This window comes from Silene latifolia, chromosome 11 (assembly GCF_048544455.1).
Source record: "Silene latifolia isolate original U9 population chromosome 11, ASM4854445v1, whole genome shotgun sequence".
In the NCBI taxonomy this organism is placed as follows: Eukaryota; Viridiplantae; Streptophyta; class Magnoliopsida; order Caryophyllales; family Caryophyllaceae; genus Silene; species Silene latifolia.
Genome location: NC_133536.1, coordinates 205,159,529 through 205,175,296, shown reverse-complemented (window position 1 = coordinate 205,175,296; position 15,768 = coordinate 205,159,529). Strand labels below are relative to the sequence as shown.

The following is a 15,768-nucleotide window of genomic DNA, read 5'->3' as shown; positions in this document are numbered from 1 at the left end:
GTGAGACAATCTTATTCTAGAATTTATGTTTGTATTATACAAAAAACACTCATTTATTAATAGCAATAAATGAACGATTTTATAAGCATATCCATTTTGTCGTTAAATGTGACGACTTTTATAAGTGAACCATTTTGTGTTTTATATATTCTATGATTTTTTATCTTGTAGACTTGTAGTTGTTGCATTACTTTTGGTTTTAACTTTTATTTTAATTGTAAAATAAGGTCATTCCGTCAATGGTTAAAACCCTTATAGAGTTATAGTCCGTCTATCAGGAGGCCTATTCTTTTAATAAGTAACCCACAAAAAATATCCAACTAAAACCCATCACTCGAGCAAAATTACATTTCATTTACACAATTTAAAGCAGCCCAGAGGAAAAAATCCGTAGGCAATAAGATGAAAAATGTACTCCAAAAGTTTCCCAATAATTTACACTACTCAATCTCTTCCATGTCTGACGATGTCTCTTCGGAATCTAAGTATCTAACAAAACATCAAAATAATAATCCGAGTGGTAAAACGTAGAAAAAGCAGAGAAGACGATCAACTTCATAATATTACGATGAAGAGCAAGCTTTAGACGAAAAACCAGAGTTTGATGAAGAGTCCTAAAGCAAATTGCAAGACAAAAGCAGCTACCAAAACCACCATGAGATCGTTCCCCTCGACACTTGACCTGAGGTTTGAGGCAACAAAGCAGGCTGACACACCACTTGCTAAGAGTATGACCACCCACCTCAGGAATTCCACCGGAATTACGAGCACAAACTGCAGTTTGTCACAAATTGTGTCAAATCTTTATGGAAGCGATTATTTCAGTGTCATGAACTGATTGATAACGACACAAGATTGTTACGGAACCTTGTCGCAGCTAGAGACACCATATAGCAAAATAGAAATATGTGATTACATAACCTTGTATACGACTCAAATAACCAGAACAGAATAACTCGAATCGGGACCTAAATACTAAATACTCTACTAAATAGTGAACCTTATCTGGAATGATCCGAATAACCTAATAGGAGTATAGGACTGATTTAAATCACACTTTTAATTTATCAAAGTAACGAATGACAAAAGCCAATACAGGGCCCAGAAATAACCAAACCCAAACCGATTCACTACCTATAACCATTGACCAACAAAATGACCTTACTTGCCCTGAAGAGAGTCATATACCTGAAATGACCTATCCAAAGAATCATGTACCCGACCGAGTCGTTCGCCCGATCTAGTACTATTGAGGGCCGTTAAAATGTCAAATAGCCAAATCAGGTAAACACTAATGGAATTGGGCCAATGGGCTATCTGAGGAACCTGGCAAGCAAAGGTTCCTCAAATTCAATCATAGCCCTTTCCCAAATACAATGAAATGTAGCAAGGGCTGATTTTGTTCGTGAGACTAATATGGTAATATCTCTCAGTGATACCTAGTGCAAGGCTGCAAGCTAAAAGAAGGGCTGGATGGAGAGTTTAAATATTTTATTCAAGCAAAACTTACCAACATTAGTCTGGACATACATGCAGATGCAGATCGAAATTTGAAATTTGAAAGACGAATAGATATAAATGATGAAGGATACTTACACAACTTAGAATGAAGATGAAAAGTGAATAGCCCCACATGCACCAGAAGCGTACAAGGCTGGCAGGTGACCCCATATACTGAAGTAAGAAATAAAATGCTAATGGCACCACTATTGCATATCCATAAACTGCAGTTGCTGCCAAGCTCATAAAACTGACGTTAAAACTCCAAGTTGAACTCCCTATTAAGTATGTTGCCAGATTTCCCAATGCAGCAATCACAAAGACGAGCGTTGTAGAGATCCAGATAAGGCCATAGCTGAAAAATTCATGACCTTATCACAGTCAGCTTTGCGTTTCCAAAGGAAGACAAGTCCAAACATAGATAAATACTGTTGGGCAGAGAATCAACATTTAATTAGAATGGTTTCATGTCTTCTAAATATTTTTTTGTTTTCAAGCATGGGGTGGAGAAAATATCTCGAGAACTAAAGGATATATGGTTATTTGGTAGCCTTTGAAACAATAACTCTGAGATGCTGACACTAACCACGATTTTTCGAAGATTATTTCAGAATAGGATTGATACAACAAACGTTTCCATGTACATAAATAAAATATTAACATTTACAAGCATCTAGAATTTATGTTAATAGAAATGTTCACACTATGCCGCATGAAATTCTAACTTCTAAGGCTACTGGATCCAGTATTCCAAGTCGCACCTTTCCAAGAATTACTCTTGGAAGGATTTCCAAGAATGACTTTGAAACAACGAGGATGTAAAATATGTGTTTATGTTTAATGAAGTTTAAGCATAATCCTAAAATGTTTACACTCTCAGAATTAAATCACATTTAGCGGTATGTTTAATGAAGTTTAAGCATAATCGCAAAATATTCCATTTCCAGTGGAGCCAAAGACTCGGTACTCTTTGGTTCGGATTATGTTGGAACAAAGTAAAATGGCTCACTAAAGTGGCCGCACTTCTCCTTCGATGCAATTCTCGACGCAATTTGCATCTTGGATCATTCCGAAACAGTTTCTTTGTTTTTTTTGGTGCAAAGAAACAGTTTCTTTGTGTAATGTAATGTTGTATTGAGGCACTGGGGTAATTTAGTCTTGTATTTATACTTCATGACAGTCCATACACAGGCTTGCTCATCATGAAGGCTAAAATTAGTAGAACAGCCGCAACAGCGCCAGTTTGATTTGTAATCAGAATTTGCATTGACTAGTGTTGGTTTTTTTAAGCTCAAGTGCAATAATCATGAGAACAATTCAAACTGGATTTCGTACTTCAGCAGTTCAGCATGATATGGCTATGTGCAGTTCTCCATCGCTAGCTACTGAACCTATTTACTAGTCTCTTTAGCTGTTTAAGAAAATCAAATGTCATATTTTGCTTGAGGCAGTGGGAAGTCAAGAACCACTATAACGCGGCAGATGACAGGTCAGTATGTGACAATGGCAATCAGAAAGCGCTGCATGCCTGCACCCTTATAGATATAAAGTAGAAGAAAGCAAGTACTCACAGATCAGGATTTGCATCAATTTTGCTGAAGAAATCACCCGTTCGAGGATCTAAGGAGCTTAGCAATCTATTGAGAACAATATCTGTATCCACATTAAAGTATTGTGTGTATGAAGAGACGCTGAACATTCCCTGCCAGGTATTTGCCGGTGGCGGTCCACCTCCTTCTGAAAAACATCATGATATCAGTGTCACTGAAGTTGAAAGAATTCAAATACAATGCCTTAAAGATGAAACTCATGAAAGCTCAAAGCATTTCATCCTACATTTTATTTCCTACAAAAAATTCTTCCATGATTATGAATTCAACCTTTTATTATTAAACTTTCCAAAAAAATGCTAGGGAAGATCTTGATTCTCGAGTAAAACACTACAAGTAGGTCCGGATACAACAATTTCAAATAAATAATTTTGACAAAATTTCATTTACTTATGGTGCCAACTGAGAAGTGATAAATAGAGTGTGAAAAATATGAAAGAAGTAAAGAGTTGTGCACTTGTGCAAGCTCCGCAGATTTATCTAGCTAAATCAACACACCCCGAATACAAAAAAAAAACATGATGTATAGTCGCCATAATAAAGGCACCAGGTAGTTTTAACATGGAAAAAGAATATCATGATCATCATATTGTCATTAATGATGACAATTTATGGGAGTAACGCCTCTAATGATGACAATTTAAGGGAGAAACGTCAGTTGCCAAGCTTTCTCTGGAACGCTGCTGTTTTATACATCATTCAATTGCAACACGTGTAAAACATATGGGCTAGGCTATAAGGTCTCCAATGTACAAGTTATATAAGAAAAGCCCATGAATTTTACCTTCTCTATTCAACACAGTCTACCCAGTTATTGTTGTTGGTTTAACTTAAATTTCTATTAGTTTAGATATCATTACATCCGCCATTTCCATTAGTTCCTGCCAAAACTTCTCACTTAAATGCTAAGAACATGCCATCTTAAGAAAGCCAGACGCATTAATGTAACATACCGCTAGAACTCGTAAGATTCTGATATACCGGTCCCTTGTCTCCACCTTGCTGTGGCGGAAATATTTGCAGATTTGCTTCAGGCCCTACAAAACCCCACACAAATTACTCAAAATTCTCATCACACGGTCAACATTAACTAATCCAATCCAAAACTTAACAAATCACTAGTTTGCACATACCACGATAAGCATTCCCCTTCGTGTTCTCAGATATAACAGCCTGCAACCAATTAAAGTCAACTCAACAAGCCAAAAACTCGCAAAAAGTGACATGTAGTGTTGTACACATACAAAGGCGTCACTTGATGTTATATACCCTACTTTACAAATGAATGAATGACTTGGTAGTTATTAGGAAATATTTTGGTACTATGTCAATAACGTAATTTGGGAAATTATTGTATTTTTCTTTGACAGAAACCCACAAAGGGCTTAATTCATCACGGCTTAATCAATCGTAGCTACATCAGCAGTATTTTGAGGAAGAGCGTCCGACCAAAATCGTCTACTCTAGCTTTATGGATTAACATGCGCTAAAGCATGAGCCACTCTATTAGACTTCCTATAACATAAGAAAATTCAACATGTTCAAACAAATTACATAGAGAAAAACTATCATTGTAATTATAATATGTCACTCCTCCCTTGGTTCAGTCGCTTTCTATGATCACTCTCACGTATCCCGCGTCTCTAGCCTCTAGCATCTCTTTGAACACTGCTTCCGCCTCAGCCATCTTTGGCTCCTATGACCCCCGCTTTTGAATGGCTACTCTCTAATTCACCTAACCCGACTTCTCCTTACACACCACACCTATCCCCACTCCCATACCCTCTAAAACACCTGCATCGACGTTGACTTTTTTTATTCTCGTGCTCAGCCTCATCCACTATACAGCCCCCATGCTCCCGCCCTTGCTCCTCCCTTTGCATTTCCCACATCAACTCACAAACCCTTTGAAACACTGCCGTCGAGCACCACTTCTCCCCTTCACATATTACCTTATTCCACCTTTCTCATAGAGCACAACATCCCATCATGACCTCCATCCTTTCCCACACTCCCGACTCCCTCACTTGCTCAAACCCAACCTCCAAACACACCTATGTATGATTTAGTTTACTTTCGCGAGCACAACTCTAGTGTGTGTATACATTACCATCTTACAATATGAGACCGTCCATTTATATATAAAAACACTCAACCGTCTCACATCAGTCTCATTCTACAGTTTATGATATACTCCCTCTGTCCCGATCATTTGTTATCCTATTCTATTTTGGGGCATCCCAGTCAATTGTTGTCCTTTCTATTTTAAGAATGAACTTGATCAGCAATTTGATCATTCACACGCAATTTGGTCCACTTGTCATTTAGTAATTGGCTCCCTCCTCTTTCCTTGGTCTTTGTGCCAAAACCAAAGGACAATAATTAACCGAGCCGGAGGGAGTAAGCATACAACGGTCTCACCAAATCCCTAACATCAAACCTAACAACAAAATCCTCAAAAATCAATCCAATAAATTGAAAAGCCACTTCACCTAACCAACATGCAACAAAAGAATCCAGCTCAAACAACAAGATCACGCCTATCCACTTCATAAATTATCATCAAAATTCAAAACTAACAATTGCAATCAAGAAAACCTAATAATCACCAAACAATTCGATTGCATAAACATCGCGAAAACAAATTAAGAGCAATAATCATTAAGAAAATTCGATTCAATTAGACTACATTGTTCCACAACATCAAAATTCAAAAAAATTAAAAAAAATTGAATTGATTTGAGAGAGTAAAAGGAACATACAGGAACAGAACCGAGTAAATGAGAGCTAGGAAGATTAGAGTAAGGGTCTTCCTCCATGTTCGTCAAACCTTGAAGCTTCAAAAAGTTCGATTGAATGAATAAGGAAGATGGAAGTATGATCGAAATTCGAGTTTATTTATTTTATTTTATTTATTTTTTTTGTGGAAAATAAATGAAAGAGGGATGATGCTTTATTGGTGCGACTTTTTGAGTTGTATTTTGTGGGGGAAATTAAATTAGTACGGAGTAACTAACTGTGTTTATGGGGGGAGTTAATTAACGGCGTTTTTTTTGGTTAAAAAGAAAATAAAAGAGAAACATGTCTGAGCCCGGGTTCGAACCGGGGACCTCTAGTGTGTGAGACTAGCGTGATAACCGACTACACCACCCAGACCTTGTTGTTGAATTTCCGTGTTCCAAATACATGTTCATTAATGCTTAGGTGAAAATTTCCAAGATGCCGATTGTTTAATTCATTTTTTTTCCTTGCCAAAAATGAGTCACGAGATATAATACTCCTTACGTACCATACAAATGGTAACGTGGTAAAAAATGGGCTTTTTAAGAAAATAGGGTAAAAGAAAGGGTAAAGAGGGAAGAAAATAGGTTATGTATGTAACTGTGGGTTTAATTGTGAGTTGGTAGGTGAGGTATGTAGTGACATTTTATGTAAATATCAAATGGGTATAAGGATAATTTGGTAATGTTGTAGGCCAAATAAGGAATGTTACAATTGGTGTAATACAGCCGTATTAATAGGTAAGTGTTACCATTGGTCCGGTACAGTATAAGAAAGAGGGAATATGAGTTTTTTTTAACCTACAAGCCAATTAATTGTTTATTTAGACATGGCAATCTTGGTAATTAAGATTGGGACAAGTAATGAGTCAAACTATCGAATATATAATTCATTGGAAAATTCTAAAGTGCAGCTCTGATTATTTTTCCACTTCCACGTCATACCTTTGTGTGTTAAATTTTACGATGTACAATAACTCTCTCCGTTTGCAGAAAAAAAAAAAAAAAAAAAAAAAAAAAAAAAAAAAAAAAATCAAGCTAGCCCTCCGTCATGAAAGTCATCACAATCGCCTCTAACAACTACACAAATTACCATTAATACTTCCCATCCTCCTCCATGATAAATAGGGCAGTTATAGTTGTGCTTGGGTGGCATGTACGGGTTGAGTGGTGGTGGTGGTGGCGAAGTCAGTTGGTCAATTTTGAGTTGAGCCAAGTTAATTATACCTTATAAAAGTGTATAGCTTAAACCTCCAAAAATCTAAGCTCTAATTTTCCGACAAATCAATTCATAGAATCACAAAACCATGGTGTATTAAATTTGCATACCTACGACGAGCAACCTAAATTCCAAAAACATTCTCAAAGTAACCATCCCTAATTAAGAATCGAGAGAATGATAAATAAGCCGAGCTTAGGCACATGGGATACGGATAGGAAGGTCTAAAGGCCAACAACATACAAACGTAGTTACGTACTGATGATGAGTGATGACCATCTATTAGCAATTTAGCAGTATACCGAATTAATGGGTACATTTTTGCTCATGAAAACAATGACATTATGGCTTTCTTTTCTGGAACTACGCCCACAAATGCAGCTAATAACAGCTGCCGCTACCAATATACAAAAAGACTACATCACGAAATTGGCATCATTCACTGAGAAAAAAAGCCTAGGTAATATCCAATTGTTTCCACTCCGATCATTCTTTAAGATCATAACTCCAGCTCGGTATGATGAAGCTTCAGAGGACGATACAGGTAACACACCTTTTTTCAATCAATTCTACTAGGGACATTTTTCATTTCATGTAGCTCTTCAAACAATCAACTGTCACGCAGAGGAAGGCGGGTCAAACACAAGTAGAAGTGTAAAGCTATATCCATCAAAAAGAAATCCCGTCCCTCGAGTCTAAGGGCCACATTAGATGCTAAAGAGGAGAAAGTAAAAACATAAAGAGACCAAACACAGCAGCAACATTTAGAGCAGGTAGGCAAAATCTGACCCGACCCAAGAAATTCAACTTTAACTGCCCAAACCAGAATCGAGAATGATTCGTCTCCACAATGATTAGAGTAGTAAAAGAACAATAACACCAACCCAACCTGATTACCTAAGACAAAGATAACATGATCGGTGATTCACTAATGCCCTGATCCGAAACAACCCAGCCCTCCTGGTTTCATGCTATGAGCAAGAACAATGCTTCTGCTATTCTCAAAAACTACTAGCAAAGCTAGCAGCAAAATTCACTTCCTTTTTCTAGTCACGGGCAGACAATTACTGCAAAAACATTTCTCCATATGAGAGAGAGAGATCCTTACCCCTGATTTTGGAAAATTTCAGGTCCTTAACCACATCACCTAACAAACTAAACAAAGTACAATTCCTTATTAGGGAGTTTACTTGGGGGAAAACCATTGCTATCTCTCGTTTATTAAATTCGAATAAATGTGGACTCTCGGAGTCATGGTTATAAGTTAAGTTCATTGTGGTAAGCATATAAATATGTGATGAAAAAGGACACTTAAGATATAGTTCCGCAAATGATTCAACCTTGGATTACCGAAAGATTCAGTAAATGTGAGCCTTCAAAAATGAGCTTTTATAGACTTATAAATCACTAGAAAAGTGTGTATATGAAAACCAACACGAAAACTCGGACGATCAATGCACCAAAATCAATAACCTTCCTTTTTACTATTTCGAGGGGAGGGGTTGATGCCGTCAAGTATGATCCATGACAAAAAGTCGATAACAGCATTAAGACGTCAAATAAATAAAAGAGCAATCACTGTAGATATTAACAGCAGAAGGTGAAATATGAAACTACAAACCTACTTTCTCAAATCACAGGTAGCAAAATGTTGCAGGGATTACATCTTTGTCGACAAAAAGTTGTTCTTCTTTTCTGCAGGTTTAAGAATCTGAAAAGAGCACATCAAGTTCTCATCAACACTCATCATTGCTCCGGCATTATCAAATTCACCACAGTAATTGGGGGCTGAGAATATAGTAACCAGCTGCCTATCTGCAAAGAATTCGTAACCATCCTCTACCACCTAAACAAGTCAAATTGTCAGGTGAGTAATTTAACTAACAGAAAACAAGGAGTAAGACCAAAAACTTGTATCGGACGGTCATACATGTGAGACTGCCCCATTAATCCTATAATTAAGGGAGGAATAAATAAGGATTTTGGACAAACTAACATGTGAGACCGTCTCACATTAGAGTGTCTCATTGGAGTGTAAAATATCAACAGAAAATAAATAACCTGATGGGCACGGCAAACTAGGTCCAAATCGTGCTTTGACAAAAATTCCGACACCTTATCAGCACCAAAGGTGTAGGAAACCCCTCTATCATTCATTGCCCATCCCTTAACATCAGGACCAGGATCTGCCCATAGCAAATCACAAAGCAGACCAGTGTCAGGCACAGCAGTAGGACGAGGTAAGTTTCTAATTTGGTCCATGTTTTGGAGGTCCGGAGAAAGGCCACCATGCATACACAATATTTTGTCATCAATTAACGCTGCCACCGGAAGACAATTGAAGCAATCTGTAAAGGTCTTCCAAAGCCTGACATTAAACCTCCGCTTGCATTCATCATAGAATCCATATATACGATTGATGGAAGCACACTCATGATTTCCTCTAAGAAGGAAAAAGTTCTCTGGATACTTAATCTTGTAGGCGAGCAGAAGGCATATTGTCTCCAAACTTTGCCTGCCACGATCAACATAATCTCCCAGAAATAAATAATTGGCTTGAGGAGGAAAACCACCATATTCGAAAAGCCGTAGCAAATCACTGTACTGCCCATGAATATCACCTAAAATATCAGCAGCAAGACATCTTCTTAGTTCTTTGACATTACAAGCATTCAGATTTATTAGTGGTACTGGTACAAGCATGCACCAAAAAACACATAAAAAGAAGTATTGGCATGTCATTTCAAGAACACACTCTGAAAAGAGTATAAAAAAATTGAAAGCTGCTTAGACGGCTCATTAATGTCCAAATTAAGTACAAGCATCCAAATGCTCGATAACTAGAGCTACTTAGAAGCTCATATTGAGCAAAGAGATAGTAAAAAAGGGAGGCATCAAAAACTAATATGTGACGGTCTTACATGTGAGAACTACCCAAAACCCTTATTGTTACTTAACAAATCGGGTTGGTCTCACATGTACGATCGTCTAAAACTCCAGATGGAAGCCTAATAAAGACAATATCCTAACAACAGCCTTTTAGCTTCCATGATAACCAAAACACAGATCATCTGTGAAACGACAAATCACCATATACGATATAATAAGCGTCGTTGTGAGTACACACATCCGCAAAGTCATCCCTATCATCAATAATCTCTACCCTTCTGTCGTAAGACACGATAATAACACATCCAAAGTCGGGAAAATCAACAAGATAAACCCTAACTATTCATTTCAATTTCTATTTACAGCATTCTCACACCAAGAATCATAATCCCCCAACAACCCTACCCTAACATAGTATAATACTCCCTTCGGCTCAATCATTTGTTTACCTTTGATTCAAATACGATAAATATAAAAGTAAACAAATGACTAAGACGGAAAAAGTAGTCATGTATTGCTGCAACAACCTATCAATCATCATCAAATAAATACCAACAAAATATAACTCCAATTTTCACACACGAAATTTAAAAAAGAAAAAGAAAAAAAAAGATACCGCAGATTTTGATAGGGGCTTGAAGTTCAAGAAGATTAGGTTGTTGAGCGAAAATCTCTCTAGCAGCAAGACAAAGTTGTCGGATCTCTGATTCGGATAATTGGACTTGTTTCCCGGGTCGAACTAATCGGACCTCCAAAAGACGGCGTATTATGTCGTCTAATACCGTCGCTTCAATCGTCGCACCGCCGCCGCCGCCGCCATTGTGTGGTGTCGCCATTTTTGACAATTTGGAGAAATCAACGGTGAGAATTGGGAGATTAGGGGATTACGAAACCCTAGAAATTTCTAAGGTTGGATGGATGAAAAGGGGATTTTTCGTTTCACTTGTTTGTTTTGCTCTATGGAAGTAACGGGACTATGGCCATTATGGGAAATGTCAAATGTGTGACGATATTAATTAGATGGGGAAAAGTAAATCATTTCTGATATTTAATAATATTATAATATTCATTATTTTAATAACTATTTTCTTATTTAATGATATAAAATAATATAAAATTAACTTTTAAATTAATTTTTTAATTAAAAATATTAAAATAATATTTATTATTTCAAATATAATATAAAAATATTAATATTTTAATAATATTCTTAATTCATCTTTGACCCATCAGGTCGAACGAGTCGGGTTGGGTTTTCGACCCTAAAATTACGGGTTATTTTGGATTCGTGTCATTTCGGGTCACAAGTTAAGATTTACGTGCCTTTGACCTAAAATTGGGTCGGGTTTGCTGGTCAGGTCATGTTTTGACAGGTCTAGTGTGAGTACAGAGTACACCTTGTAAAAGCAACCTTGTTCAGTTAACCTACCTGATCGAAAATATTTGGGGTTGGTTGATACAAATCATTATCTAAAACTGTATGCCTGTTAATAGGGCTCAAGTCCGGAGAATTAAGTAAAAAAAGTTGGACAAGCATATAAGTAAACATACTTATATTGAAAAAAAAATAATGCGGAAAATAAAATGATAATATAAATCAAATTTTAAAAATAAAAAATGAAAATGAATAAGAAATATAATACTTAAGAAATGTAAGAATCAAACTCCATCATTCAACCGTTTACCTCTCTTTACAGTGTCCTCTCCATCACCATATATCGGACATATCTTTATCATTCTCAATCACTTTTATCCAAGCTTTCTTAAATCTTCCTTTCCCAAATTTTCAAACCTCATAATTGGGATATTAATCGGGACTATCAGGTCTCATTCTCACACGTACAAATCATTTTAATCTATTCTCCATCACCTTATCCTCTATCGGACAACCAGTCCGTCTCATTATAGACGGACACTATCTGTCTATAGCTATAGACGGATAGTGTCCGTCTATAATGAGAATTTGTGATCGAACAACTCTCATTTTCTCCCTAACCATCTCATTTTTAAGTTGATCCTTCCCTTATATGGCAACATATCAATCGTAACATAAACATTTCTGCCCCATTCTTCTTCTTTTGAACATTTGGAGCCATACAACATTGCATGTTTAATCATCGACGGGTAGAATTTATCATTTTGGACATTGCATGTTTGACAAATAGCTTATAGCTTATTCTACAAATAAGCTAGGTGAAATAAATAAACCTACTTAAGTAGTATGTGAAAAATAAGTTAGTTTATTATATTTCTTTTTTCCTTTTTTAAATTACAACTTCAAGTTATAATATTAATTAACTACTTTTTTTTTTTTTTTTATGTTATTTTACTATGTTACAACTTACAAAGTTACAAGTATGTTTTCACTTAGTTTATCAAACAATTTTAATATAATTGACTGCTTTATCAACTCCTAATTTTCAACCAAAGTTTTAGCTAGTTTATACAGGATAAATTTTTAAATATTTTTTCAGTTAATTGTGCGAATAATCAATATAAAATCAAAAATCAAAACAAAGAACACTCTCTCTCTAAAAAAGCTCTCACCTCTCACTACAAAAAACCCCCCAAAAAAACCCTAACTTTTTGTTCCACTGCCGCCGCCCTACCCCCATCGTCCTCCCCACTGTTTCTCCCAAACCTATCGCCGGAGATGTGGCTTCTCTTGGGCCCATCTCCGGTGATTCGATTCGTCTTCACCTTGTCTAATACCTTACCCGATTCCCCTTTTGGCCTTGTCGCTTGATCGGGATGCGTTTCTCCATCGGTCTGCCCCGTGTTGCTCTGTCGCCGGCCACCTCTGTCTTCCCCCTCTTCCGTTCTCGTCTTTTGGCCCCCCGATCTTTCCAGAGACTCTTCCCTGATGGTGGTGATGGTGGTCCTGCCTTGTGCGTCTCAGGGTGGTGCCGGAGAGGTGATCCCCTTCCCCTCACCCCCTTCCCCCTCCTCTCCGGTAAGTGTCATCCTTGTTATGTGGTTTTAGAGTCCTGGTCTCTTGTATGGTGTGCATGGAGGTCATACGGTGTTCCCCTTCCCCTCGCCCCCTTCCCCCACATGTTGGTTCTTTGGATGTCATGCATGGGTCTTGGGTCTGTCTGTGTCGGTTTTTGGGTCTTCTTTGTTTGTGTTGGTCTTGGCTGGTCTTACCGTCTTTGAGTCGTTCTGGTCTTCGGGGTGGTCGTTGGTTTTTATGTTGTTGTTGGTCTCTGTTGATGGGGTTGGGTGGGCTTTGTGTTTGGGCGGCTTCCTGCGTGTGGTGGCGGACCCGGATGTGGGCGTAGTCCGGGTCGTTTGGCTTTGGGTGTCTTGGTATCGGTGTTTTTCATTGCTCTCCAGTCGTTTTGGTTTGGGATTGGTTGGGCTGGATGATGGTGTTGGTGGGGTTGGTTGTGGTGGTTCCCGTCTTTCTCTTTATGAAGGTGGGTCTTTGCTTTCGTCTTATCCTGTTTATAAGAATAATAACCTCGCTGTTTGTGGGTTTTCTGTTTTTTCTTTTAATAAACTCCTGGTGGTTTGGGGTGTCCTGTCCTCTTACCCACGGGTTAATTATGACGACTGGTACTTTGCATCGGGTCCGTGTTGAGCCTAACTCTCTGCGGTCTATAGAGATGGTTTTGGTTAGGGGGAATTTCAAGTGGTTTCCTCCTTTAGTTCCCAACTATTTACTCGTTATTCTTGACTTTGGGGTTCTGGTTAGCGGGGTTTGTGTTACAAAGTGTAGGAGTTTATTCTCCTCTGGAGACAGATTTTTGTGGTCTGCTATCCGCCTTTTCTTTCTACGTCCTTGGGGCGTAAGTGCACTTTGTTTTCTCTCGTTGGGTCAAGGGGCTCGTTGGTGTCAAGATAAGGTGTATCACAGCCAAGGAGATGAATCTCTGAGACGCTTTCTTGTGTCTTGTAGTAGGTATTTCTCTGAAGCTGTCTTTATTAAGACGAGTAAAAATGAGTTTGTGGAGACTCGTTGGTTTTCCGAGGAAGATTTTCACAGCCAAGGAGATGAATCTCCGAGACCCTCTTTTGGGTTTTGTTGCAGGTATTTCTCTGAAGCTACATCAATCAAGACAAGCAAAGATGGGTGTCTTCCTTTGGCCAGCGTTGATCATCCATTAGAGATTGGGGTGATTTTTGAGTTTGAAGAGCGTGTCCCGACTACCGTCGTACGCCATCAACACGACGTTTACCGATGCAATTGTTACCATGCTTTAGTTTATGTTATTAGTAGTTCTATGGTGTTTTATGTTGTAGTTTATAGGTATGGTTTAGTGAGCCGTACCACTATAATGTAAAACTCTTTCTTTACCGCTGCCAAAAAAAAAAAAAAATATAAAATCAAAAAAAATTATCAATGATTTAAAAGGGTCGTTAGTACTGAAGTTAGGCTGCTTTACCCATGTACATGTGTGGAGTGGTAATTATTAATAAGTAGGCCCATTATGCATATGTGTTCGTTCTAAAGTAGAGAACGTTAGATCCAAAATAGAGTGGATTAGCATTATCTAACATTGGAAGATCAAGGATAAGGCATAATTATCAAATAGTTTGTGTCGTGTTGGCGATTGGGATGAATTCAAATAAGTTCAAGTGTTCAACATTTGAAGACGTATACTTTCTGAAGAAAATATATGTTTCGTTTATGAAAGTTCTCTTTAACTTTATCTCTCTCTAACTTTCCCAAAAAAATCCCAAAAAAACCCCAAAATCTCCTAGTCTGCTCCGCCGCATCCTCCGCCCACGCACTACCTTTCCCATCTCCCATTCTCAATCGCCGGAGATGAGGTCATCCAAAGGCCTATCTCCGGCGATTCATCGCATCTCTCCTCTGTCTTCGTCCTCTCCGATTGACCTCGACTATTGACGGCGTTCGGATCTGGGTTTGACCGGCCGATGGTCTTTTCGGTGGCCTTCCTGGTTTGTTTTCCTCAGGGGCGGACCCATGATTATTTTTACGGTGTAGCAAAATGTACACACATAAAGTTTATGAAGTAGATGAATAACATTTTATATGGTTCCTTGTAAAAAGATGCATATCAAATGAAAATTAAGATTATTAATAAAGAAACTAAAATTATGTACCAAAAGAAACAAAAAATAAAGAAACTAAAATTAATTTGAACACTAAATTTTAACTCCTAATTATCAGAGAATAAACGAACCAATTTAAGTGAGGAAACTAGTGATCTATCAAAATTATGTTACCCCGTAAGACGTTACATACCCAAACTGGAAATAGTAGGATGAACAAAACTAATTACTTTACTTTATAATTAAGGGCAAATTTTCATTAAGACAGGTATATTCGTCTTAAGTTTAAGACGGGTCAAATATGTTCATGTGCGACGATGGATAAAAAAAAAAAGCAGAAGCTTCATATATCCCATGTGGGATGTTATTTAACCAGTTTAACATTAAAACGAATATCTTCGTCTCAAGGAAGACTATAATTAAGAGATCCCGAGACTAACACAATGGCAAGCAGTGGACAGTGGTGGAGCGAGGGGGGCTAGCAAGGGTGGCCTCCCCCGCTTACGTTTGAAAATTTTGAAATTTTTACTTCAAAATTTTGAATTTTTTCGAGGTCTCCTTATAATATTACTCTTTCGCCCTCTCTGGAAATTTTCGCCCCCAACTGACTTAACATCCTGGCTCCGCCACTAATGGCAAGGTGGTAAATGGAAATGATAAAGAGAATTAAAGAAAATAAAACAACTAGACTACTTACAAAATAATTAATTAATAATTTTACATGTATTAAAAATTTGTGAGAGGAAGT

General features: G+C 37.6%; 2 protein-coding genes and 1 non-coding gene across 4 annotated transcripts; all 3 read right to left on the bottom strand.

The window, feature by feature from the left end:
• Positions 1-313: 313 nt before the first annotated feature.
• On the bottom strand, positions 314-6,100 carry LOC141612426 (uncharacterized). Its single transcript, XM_074431199.1, has 6 exons — positions 5,873-6,100; positions 4,244-4,283; positions 4,064-4,147; positions 3,072-3,237; positions 1,597-1,855; positions 314-774 (listed from the first exon to the last, which is right to left on the bottom strand). Exons 1-6 carry the CDS (start codon positions 5,927-5,929, stop codon positions 583-585), a joined length of 798 nt encoding a protein of 265 aa, XP_074287300.1. The 5' UTR covers positions 5,930-6,100; the 3' UTR covers positions 314-582.
• Positions 6,101-6,192: 92 nt separating this feature from the next.
• Positions 6,193-6,266, bottom strand: TRNAV-CAC (transfer RNA valine (anticodon CAC)). Its single transcript has one exon. It is a non-coding gene; the product is annotated as a tRNA-Val (tRNA).
• Positions 6,267-7,351: 1,085 nt separating this feature from the next.
• LOC141612425 (serine/threonine-protein phosphatase PP1-like) lies at positions 7,352-11,048 on the bottom strand. Of its 2 annotated transcripts, none has more exons than XM_074431197.1 (4): positions 10,615-11,048; positions 9,171-9,730; positions 8,735-8,955; positions 7,352-7,723 (listed from the first exon to the last, which is right to left on the bottom strand). In XM_074431197.1, exons 1-3 carry the CDS (start codon positions 10,832-10,834, stop codon positions 8,770-8,772), a joined length of 966 nt encoding a protein of 321 aa, XP_074287298.1. In that variant the 5' UTR covers positions 10,835-11,048; the 3' UTR covers positions 7,352-7,723; positions 8,735-8,769. The 2 variants fall into 2 exon arrangements, with proteins under 2 accessions (XP_074287298.1, XP_074287299.1); XM_074431198.1 differs by having other exon boundaries at positions 8,731-8,955; positions 10,615-10,983.
• Between the last annotated feature and the right edge of the window lie 4,720 nt (positions 11,049-15,768).

What these genes read in the sequence shown, in the direction of transcription:
- LOC141612426 (XM_074431199.1), bottom strand. Translation starts at nt 5,929, where the DNA reads ATGGAGGAAGACCCTTACTCTAATCTTCCTAGCTCTCATTTACTCGGT. An exon ending in ATTTACTCGGTTCTGTTCCT is followed by an intron (nt 4,284 to 5,872) that starts GTATGTTCCTTT and finishes AATTGGTTGCAG; the next exon opens with GCTGTTATATCTGAGAACAC. An exon ending in GAAGGGGAATGCTTATCGTG is followed by an intron (nt 4,148 to 4,243) that starts GTATGTGCAAAC and finishes GGGGTTTTGTAG; the next exon opens with GGCCTGAAGCAAATCTGCAA.
- LOC141612425 (XM_074431197.1), bottom strand. Translation starts at nt 10,834, where the DNA reads ATGGCGACACCACACAATGGCGGCGGCGGCGGCGGTGCGACGATTGAA. An exon ending in AGCCCCTATCAAAATCTGCG is followed by an intron (nt 9,731 to 10,614) that starts GTATCTTTTTTT and finishes CTGATATTTTAG; the next exon opens with GTGATATTCATGGGCAGTAC. An exon ending in TAGTTTGCCGTGCCCATCAG is followed by an intron (nt 8,956 to 9,170) that starts GTTATTTATTTT and finishes TGACTTGTTTAG; the next exon opens with GTGGTAGAGGATGGTTACGA.